Source organism: Syngnathus leptorhynchus, chromosome 18 (assembly GCF_054491065.1).
Source record: "Syngnathus leptorhynchus isolate UIUO chromosome 18, UIUO_Slep, whole genome shotgun sequence".
Taxonomy (NCBI): Eukaryota; Metazoa; Chordata; class Actinopteri; order Syngnathiformes; family Syngnathidae; genus Syngnathus; species Syngnathus leptorhynchus.
Window position 1 is genome coordinate 1,259,243 of NC_141212.1, and position 9,609 is coordinate 1,268,851.

General features: G+C 47.3%; 3 protein-coding genes across 3 annotated transcripts; 1 reads left to right on the forward strand and 2 right to left on the reverse strand.

Moving 5' to 3' along the window:
• Positions 1–2,683: 2,683 nt before the first annotated feature.
• On the reverse strand, positions 2,684–5,461 carry pex3 (peroxisomal biogenesis factor 3). The gene is made up of 12 exons (XM_085937718.1): positions 5,243–5,461; positions 4,882–5,013; positions 4,743–4,824; positions 4,614–4,657; positions 4,422–4,543; positions 4,280–4,346; positions 4,160–4,214; positions 3,951–4,089; positions 3,806–3,876; positions 3,614–3,736; positions 3,441–3,537; positions 2,684–3,366 (listed from the first exon to the last, which is right to left on the reverse strand). The coding sequence occupies exons 1-12, from the start codon at positions 5,313–5,315 to the stop codon at positions 3,286–3,288; spliced, it is 1,086 nt and encodes a 361-aa protein (XP_085793844.1). The 5' UTR covers positions 5,316–5,461; the 3' UTR covers positions 2,684–3,285.
• Positions 5,462–5,682: 221 nt separating this feature from the next.
• adat2 (adenosine deaminase tRNA specific 2) lies at positions 5,683–6,795 on the forward strand. Its single transcript, XM_085938352.1, has 6 exons — positions 5,683–5,857; positions 5,931–6,035; positions 6,111–6,261; positions 6,333–6,439; positions 6,508–6,580; positions 6,648–6,795. Exons 1-6 carry the CDS (start codon positions 5,789–5,791, stop codon positions 6,674–6,676), a joined length of 534 nt encoding a protein of 177 aa, XP_085794478.1. The 5' UTR covers positions 5,683–5,788; the 3' UTR covers positions 6,677–6,795.
• A 71-nt stretch (positions 6,796–6,866) lies between these two features.
• Positions 6,867–9,575, reverse strand: aig1 (androgen-induced 1 (H. sapiens)). Its single transcript, XM_085938353.1, has 6 exons — positions 9,250–9,575; positions 8,339–8,494; positions 8,164–8,265; positions 7,988–8,103; positions 7,752–7,918; positions 6,867–7,678 (listed from the first exon to the last, which is right to left on the reverse strand). Exons 1-6 carry the CDS (start codon positions 9,388–9,390, stop codon positions 7,659–7,661), a joined length of 702 nt encoding a protein of 233 aa, XP_085794479.1. The 5' UTR covers positions 9,391–9,575; the 3' UTR covers positions 6,867–7,658.
• Between the last annotated feature and the right edge of the window lie 34 nt (positions 9,576–9,609).

The window sequence follows — 9,609 nt, forward strand, 5'->3', positions numbered from 1 at the left end:
GCGCTTGAATAGCAGTTGGGTAAAGTGACCAAGGATGAGAAAGGTCAAAGGACAAATCCTGCCTCAAACAAATAAGCAAAACTAGTCGTTATGGAAACGCGCTCGCTGACAGTCTCGGTGAACTTTGAACTGGTTTCGCTTTCCTTATGACACCGCGCTCATATCGTCACAGGGACGTTGGGAGAAGAAAAAGTGAAAGCCTTCTGCCATCACTTCTCAATTATGATTTACAATAACAGAAGAATTTGTGTGTTGGGGGGTGGGAGGGCGAAAGTGTTGCCATGACAACGTGGCATGAAAAAGAAGTAACATGAGTCACTTTACGGGATGGAGGTGACAAGGGAGTCACATTTTATACAAATACATCCTTCCTCAAAATGTCAACATAAACGTGATTTTAATTGGCTCCATCAAAAATGATCTTCCATAAATCAAAGGATTTATTGTAGCCCACCGGCGTTATTATTTCATGGGCACATCCGAGAGGTGATGTCATGCGCCGGTGACGCCACCTCTTCCGGGAAGCGGCGGATCTTCCGCGGCATCCCGCCCCCCCCCCCCCCTAACAATCCCGCATCTTCCTCATTACGGCCAATCCGGGAAATCAAGCTTCACGGCAGCGGGCTCTTCCTTCCTTCCACCCCCACACCTCCCCGTGTCATCGGTCACAAGAGAGAGAGAGAGAACGAAAGAGAAGGAGAACGTTGGTTTGAACAGCTTCAGATGACAGGAACTAATGTGCCCTAGTTGGCCCTATTCAAATAAATAAAGGAATAAATAAATAAATAAATGTCAAATCATTGATATTACTCCTTACAATCAAATATCAAAATGATAATAATAAAGAATCCAATGGCACGGTGAGGTATTGTGTTGGCATCATGTGACTTGAGTGACAATTCCTGATATTCCTCACCAAAAGCAATGACGACGATTGCTCGGGAATGTAGACGGACGGGTCGGGAAACCCGAGTTGGCCTCCAACATTTGAGTGACGCCACCGATCAAGTTTTCAATTTGAATACGAGACCGAATAAGGTCGCAAGTTGGTGCATCACAATTGACTCGTTAAATAGTCTTGTTTTTTTGGGTTTTTTTTTTTTTTTTTTAGCGCCGGGACTTGCACACAGATTGGAAATTCCAATTTGGGATTTTTTTGTTTTGAGTAGACAAAGAGCAGAGCTAAATATAAAGGCAAACAAAAGGTTGGATTTCTCGTGATTGGAGGAGGGGGGGGGGGGGGGTTAAGTGTTAGTGTCGGTTTCATCACAGAAAGGTCAATAAGAAAACATTCCGGAATGGAATGTTGCCCAGGATTCCCAGACTGGACCAGTGTGGCGTCACACATTCTTGTGCCTCCATGTGTGTGGGGTGGGGGTGTGGGGGGGGTATATTTACATGATGTGTGCACAAACAAACTCATGCACACATTGTGTGCCCTCTCTTCAGCATCAAGAGCTGAGAACATGGCGTGATGCAAAAAAGGCATGACGTCATCCGGCACGGGATTGGGTAATGGTGCAATCACATGACTGCGGACATGCCCCCCCCCCCCCCTCCCCACTTAGCTGCTAACGTAGCAATACTGTTTGTGTGCTCAGGTGAGATGACCTCACCACAGTCTTGAGTCCGAGTGAGCTCAGCTGGCATCATCCAGAAAGCCTAATGAGGGATTGACCCCCCCCCCCCTCCATCCTCCCCTCCGCCAAGCAGCTTTCAGCCAATCGGGTGGCAGCTGACGCCACGCTCAATAATGCAGGAATCCGCCGCTAGCGCGTGCGGCACGTCGGGGTGGGTGTTTGCGAGATAACAGGATGATGAGGGATGATGTCATCGCGCCACACGCCCACCCGTGTGGCCGTAATTTGTGACTCAGCGGGATTACAAGCAGAGAAGAAATCAACACAGACACGTCACATTTTACCGGCAACCGGGATTTGCTTCGTCTCGTGAAATCTCGCCCAAATTGAACATTTCAGATGATTGTCTTTCTTGCACACTCACGACCTTTTACCCTTTTTCGGTGTCGTGCCAACTACTGGCAAGGAAGATTAACGCAATGGCAGATTTGGTTTTCGTCTTAAGTATCGGTGGCATGTATCAGCATCTTTCACGAGTACCTGATACCTTAAAATAAATCTGTTATTAGCTCGATACCATGTCAGGACGACTATTGTAATGAAATATTCTCCCATTTTGACGGAATATTTTGGCATTGACTGAAAATGATTTGGAAACACGGCAGAAAGCGACGACATCATCCCCACTGGCACGCTGAGTCGAAACTTCCATTCGTGGGAAGACAATGAAAAGCACACGTGGAGTATTTGAACAGGTGACGCCAGGTCAACAATGACAGCAAAGACACTGACGAAGAGGAAAACCAAGAAGATGATGACGACAGGCCAACATGATCGAAAAGTTCAAAGAAGAAAAGTTTTTGTTCTGGATAGCGTCAGGCTAAACATGTTTTTGTCTGGGTGTCTTCCACGCCCTCAACAGCGTTGATTAGGAAACACGATCAGTTTTCCATGCGCCAAGTATGGAAAGAAAAAGTGCTCTTGCGTCATCCTGACTCAACATTTTTCCTTTCCAACTGTGACATAATAGTGGTAAACTATATAAGGTAACCTACAATGTAAATATCATAACACCTCATGTGTAATATTCAATGTACACATTTAATGTATTTTATATCCAATGTTCAACACTAAAATACAAATATTTGTAAATATTAGGAAGAAAAAAGTTCACAATTGTGTGAATCCGTAGATTGCACCTAATATCGTATAAACCATCATATTTCATTTAAAAATCTAGCATGATATTAATAAAGAACTCATTATCTCGCCATGACGTCATACCAAGTAATGATTTTATAATTCCAACAGGGTGTCCCATATGTACAACAGCGACCTCTGTTGGCAAAATCACAAAAACGTTTTAGCTAAGTGTAACAAGTGGATTTTAAGGCTTGTGATTATTTATCATTTATCAGCAGAGAACTTAGTTCTATAAAATGAGTTTAGTAAAATAATACACCTGGTAAATCTTCTAATAATATATCTCCTTTATTGATATGAATTCCTTCTCCCTGCATGGCGTCTGAGACAAATTCCGCGGCATCAAAAGCGGCCGTTTTGTTGATGTGTGGTGAGGAGAAACAAAATGGCGGCCGCGTGTCCCACTTACCTGCCGCCTCTGCCAGGGTGTCAAAACATAGTGCATGTCGTAATCCATCACCAGTCGATTAAAAAAAACAAAAAATTGGTCCTTGGCGTTCTATTAGCGCACTTCCTCCGGCGTGCTGAAGCTGTCGTACACATTGGCGGCAAACTCCTTCACGTGGTCATTCAGCAGAAGCTCCTGAAGGATGACGAGCGCAACTTTTTTCGGCTTCATTTTTCTAGCTGTGTGATGATGATGCTGCTGATTGTTACCTGAGCAAAGTGTCCCGGTGTCTCGCTGCAGATGGTGTTGATCTGACCGTTGACGATGGGGATGATCTTGGCCAGGGGAAGACTGACGCTCAACAGACTGAAGGTCACCACCAACGAGCACAACGCCGGATTAGACCTCAATGCCGCACGCACGCACGCACGCGGAAACTAACCTGTGAGGGTCGGCGTTGTGGGCGGAGTCGGCGGGCGGCGGGTGGAAGAACTGCGCCAGGTTGTCGAGGAGACGGGCGAATCCTCGCTGGAGGCACGCGCTCAACACCGCGCTGAAGTCAGGACTGAACACACAAACGACAGCGTCGACACGGGGGTTTGCTCGTCGGGTGTCGGCTGGGCAAGATGGCTACCTGTCCATCGTGTCTCTGGTTTCGTTGAGCAGGCGGATGGTCAGGACGTCGCTTTCCGTCAGACCGCAGGCCTGAACGTCATTACACGAGGCGGCGTTTTGGTAAGTTGCTTTGCTTCGGGACGAGAAAAAAAGACAACCTGGACCTGATCGACGAGGGCGTTGTCGTCGTCGGCCATCATGTAAGAGGAGAGCGGGCGGTCGGGACAAGACTCCACCTCGGCGCGGATCCAATTAAGGTGCTGCTCCAACTCGGCCAGACTCAAACTTTGCTTCAGACACATGCTGCGGTACACAGGTTGCGCCATCGAGTGTGTGTCAGCGCACAATGTTTGTGTGTGGTTTTTTTTCTTACCCATCCAGGGAGTTCTGCACTGACTTCTTCACGACGCTGATCAACTGTGTCAAACCTAGACGCGCACAATTTGATGGAGACGTAAAAAAAAGTTGCTTTGTGAATTTTTCTTTTCCTTACCGTCGCCGAGGAGATGCTGAATACTGGACAAGTACTGCTGCTGGACCTCGGGTGGCGCTTGAGGAGTCTGACGACACACGCACACATGTTCAACCTTTTGGGGGTTTCCAAGGATTTGTACACTTCTCAGCACGTTGCTCACCGAAGCGGGCTTGCCCACAGAGTTGTCCAGGTAGAGGTAGCCTCCGATGATGTTGAGCTGGATCCTCAGAAGGACCACCAGCATGCAGGTGCTGTACACGGCTACCAGGCTGCGGGTGAAACCTGACGCACGGGACGCCGCCAAATGAGCTCAAGATGAAAAAATGCCAGCAGAGAAACAAGTGCCACTTACTGATGATCTTCAAATCCTCCCAGATCTCCATTTTATTGGCCGGCCTGTCGGGTTGGGGAGAAGACAGCAAATGTCAGCAGGTTCTACATCAAAGTCCGTTTGGGCTTTGCTACTCTGCAAGACACTGGCCTGGTTTTTAGGATGGCGGTGAGGCATTCCGAGTTCAGCTGGTTGACGATGGCTTCTCTCAGCGGGGGCAACATAGACAAAACTGAAACACACACATCTTAACAACTTGACGGCTTTGACTTTTGATTGACTTCCTCACCGGTCATGTTGCACGTTCTCTGGTTGCTCTCAAAGTGGAATTGACGTCTGGCCAGAGCGATGTACTCGGTGGCTTCCTTCTCTTGGAGTTCTCTGATCTTGGATCGGGCATATTTGCCCAGGAAATAGATGCCTAGTGGGAGGGCAGATTCATATATTGACAAAAACACAATCACTTTTTAACGAATTGAAAAACAAGGTAGATAATGAACATGCCAATGGAAAGTATTGGAAAGTATTAAGCACATATTAACATGCAAAATGATCGTCCTATTGGACTATAACCAAATGTCAAGACGACTTAGCTACTCATTCACCAGTGTAGCATTAGCACACAGGCTAATAGTTTTGACTGTACATACCTCCAACTACAGCTCCGGTAAAGATAAATTTCCTTTTGTGACGCTTCACAAAATTCCAAACGGACGAAAACATGCTCGCACGCCGAGGAATGCCCCGCGGTATAATCCGTACATTTATCTTTGGACGCGGTGTTGGAGCAACATGTTCACGATACCATGAGTCTTTCGCTCGGTTAGCAGCATGCTAACTGTCAACAGCGTACCCGGAAGTCGTATCTGACGTAAACGGACAAAAGCGGCGCGATTGGTTGAAAGAATGAAAGAACAGATCGAAAAGTTAAGAAGTTAAGACAATTTTAATATTAATTGTAAATAATTAACAAATGTTTTTTGATGGTTTTATTTGTTAGCTAACGATTGAATAAAACGATTAAATAAAAAAAAACTGAAGAACTTAATTGGGTCCGTCCAATATTATCTTCCCCTGTCCGTGCAGCTTCCGGATATTGCGTGGCCAGCAGCAGAGCACATTGAATTGGGAATTGTAGCTTTTAAAATATGAAATAGCCTGCAACAATGTAGTTTTACAAATCCTATGCCATAACAATGGAGGACGCGTGCTTTAAAGGTGCTGATGAGGAAGTTGCAAAATGGATGGATCGCGCTTTTGACATGGTGACTCTTAAAACGTGAATTCATTCAAGTATTTATTGATCGTATGTGTGAGAATAGTTGTGCATGCGTGCAGGCCAAAGACGCTTTGAACAATGGAGAAGTTCCAGTGGGATGTCTGCTGGTCTACAAAAACCAAGTGGTCGGGAAAGGACGGAACGAAGTCAACGAAACCAAAAATGTAAGCAAAGGACTTAAAATCGGCCTTTTTTTCCCCCACAAATTGCTTTTAATATGAAGTTTGCGTGTGTTTGAGGCCACCCGCCACGCAGAGATGGTGGCCCTGGATGAGCTCCTGGATTGGTGTTGCCTAGGCAACCGGGATGCGAGGAGCGTGTGCGAGCAGACGGTTTTGTACGTCACAGTCGAGCCGTGCATCATGTGCGCCGCTGCGCTCCGCATTATGAGTATCCTTTGCTCAGTGCTCACTAAATGGGTTGAAATTCCAAAGCTTGTCAAATTCTTGACCGTGCGGTGGACATTCCGGTGGTGGCGTACGGCTGCAGGAACGAGCGCTTCGGAGGCTGTGGTTCCGTCCTGGATGTTTCCTCAGCTGAGCTGACTCACACGGGAAGCTCCTTCAAGGTAATTGCAAGTTACCATGGAGACACATGTGCATGTGGATGGATGACAATTCGGGTGCGTGCGTGCAGTGCGTGACAGGCCACAGAGCGGACGAAGCTGTGGAGATGTTGAAGATGTTCTACAAGCAGGAGAACCCCAATGGTCAGCGTAAAACAGACACTAAAGTCAAATCATGCACATCAATTTGAAACGAATTTTTCTTTTCCAGCCCCCAAACCCAAAACCAGGAAGGAGTGAGACAGATTTTAATTGAATCATTGATGTTTTGTTTATCTTCCGGTTTTTTTTTTTTTTTTACTCTTCAGGATACTTCTAATAAAATCTAAATATGAATCAAGTTGCTTGTTTGGAACGCGAACACCGACATATCTTGCCAACAGGGGGCGCAGGCGATTAACTTTCTTTTGAGCATGTAACTAAACAAGGCTCAGAGCAATTTGATGGATTTATTGTTCAAGTTGATCACGTGACTGATCATTCACGTTAAGTACAGTAGTTTAGTCACAACCTGGTCCAATAAATAGAGGTTATGTGTAGATTCAGAATCCGAAAAGATGTTTTTACCTTCACCGAGCAACAACAACAAAAACCAACAACTTGTAAGTTGACCTGTTTGGATGTGTACCATCTTGCCAAAGCATCCCCACAAGAAGAAAGGCGTCATGTAACCTAATCCAATAAGTCACCTGTATTATGTAACTGGGTCAACGTGCTTGATACTCAGTAGCGCCCTCTGCAGTTCAATGTCTCCTCAAGCCTTTGCACTGCACATGATGGAAATGTCACAAGAGTTTTCGGAAAGGCCTCATCGGGACTTACAATACGAGCCACGTGGAGGCTGGCTTGCAGTCGAGAGGTTCTGGGTTTGAATCTCATTGGTTTCCGGTCATCTTGTATCCAGGGGCTCCCACATTAAATGGCGGCGAGGTCCATCGACGTGCGAGGACGTCACGACAGAATAAAGCTCTTATCAAGACCTTTCGCTTGACATGTGACTCCGTGTGCTTTCAAGAAGATTCGTTTTTGACATATCCGTGTGCGCACTGCTTTGGTGAGATTAAAAAAAAAAAAAAAAGTACAAAAGCGGTCATCCAGTTTCCCATTTTCAGGCTTGTTGGTGTTGATGGAGTTCAAAGGTCACAGCTCTGCAATCCTTCTGGGTGGGCGGAGCTTGACGTGAACTCACAGGTGTGACTCCACTGGCTCTCACAACTCAAGTTCACTCACATTTGACCTTTGCTAGAGGAGGAAGGGGGGGGGGGGGCGATTTTAGAACGTTTCGGTGTGTGTCCGCGTGTGTGTGTGTTTATACCTGAGTGCGGTTGATACCAGATGTAGTTGTTAAGTATTTCTCCAAGCAGGTAGAAGATACAAATGACCACGGTAAGCACCGAGAAGAAGACGAGGCGGGCGAGCGGCGTGATGCGCTCCAGGATGGGGTACACCCACATGCCCGTCATCTGCTGCACCCAGTAAGTCCTACACAAACAAAAAAGAAGGTCAGCCATAGACACGTGACGGAATGCAAACGAAGGAGGACGTCGGCACCAGAGGACGTAGCCCACTCCGAAGCAGCAGATGGCCGCCAGGCCGCACGACCTGCTGGGGTAGCGATGGTGGGTGGTGCGCATCTCGATGATGATGAACGGCAGCACGGTGGTGTGCTGAAAGGGAGGAGCCCAAAAATGTCAATGCTAAAGACTCCAAACTGTTTGAAAACTCACCATGCCATGGTTGAGCCACTGAGGGATGAAGTTATCCAGCAGTTTAGGGTAGACCAGCTCTCTGTCGTAAAGGTACAGACTCCAGAAGGTGAACACCACAAACTGAGAAGCCACAAAAACAACATTAAGGTACGTCGACACCCGACGAGGCAAAGGTGACTCCGTCCGGGCTCACCGCTCCGACGGGGAAGGCCAAGACGGCCATCATCCAGTCCCTCAGGCCAATCAGCTTCCTGAGCTGGCGTTCCTGCTCGCGGTTTTCGCCCGCTTTGGTCAGCAGACTGGAGACGTCGATCAGGACGCACAAGGCGAAGAACACCGCCTGGATCACCTGCAGAAAAACGGAACAGGATTACGGAACGCTCTCGAGCGGGAGACAATAAATGCAATGATTTTTAGAATCATTTGTGCATTGGGGAAAAAAAAAAATCATGCAATCATATGAATACGAGATGCAGATCCAGCAGTATGTGTGAAACAAGCTGTCGATAAAGTTCAGAGCTCCAAATGCAAGATTTGTATGACAGAGGCCGCGTCAGTGGAGGAACCGTCAAGCGGCCCAATGAAGAGAAAAACAATCCCTGGATTGTTCGGGCGCAGCCCGTGTGAGTGTCCATTGTTTTCACAAGCTAGCGAGAACACAGCTCGTGTTTATTTGCACTTATTAGAATGCTCAATTGAATTTGACATCACTTAAAAGTTGTGCTCGAAGGCTTACACACCCTGGGACAACATCGGGGAGAATAAAACTGATGAAAGAAAGGGAAGCGTCTCGTTTTTTTTTTTTTTAATCTTCTGCTAAGTAATGTTGACATAACCGGTAGAAGACGTCATGTGGCTATCATGCTAGCTGGTATGTTAGCCAACTAGCAGCACCGTATGCAAAATAAGGAGGATGCGGCGTTCATGGCCACATCCTTCCCTGCGACAGAGTCCAGGTAAGAAGACAAAAGACCTGCTCAACCTCAGTTTGTTCCATCAAAATGGCCCAAAAAAAAAAAAAAACGCGCCTTGGATCAGAGTATCGCGGGCTAAACTAGCCCAAGCGGATAAAGCCGAACTGAGTCGAAGAGAGCCGAGTCTCACCAGGTCGATGAAGGTAAGGAACTTCCAGCTGCCCCCGTAGGTCTGGTGCGCCGGCATGTCCAGAGCTTTGTAGTGGCATAGGATGGAGAAGTAGGAGAGCAGGATGGCCACGCGGAGGACCTGCGACGGGATGAGCGCCATGATAGCCGCAAAATTTGGCTCCCTTTCGCCTTCTCCTCGCCCCCCTTTTTCTTGTTCTTTTGTGGCACCTGACACCCCTCGGGTGTCTAGTTGGGGGGTCGTGCCTGATGCGGTTTTTGAGCGTCTGCGTTGCCCGCTGTCTCGTCCTCCTCTCCTCGCTCTTGCCTGCCCCCCTGTGGTGAAAAAGGTGTAGTTGTATATGCACCCAAATCACCAATT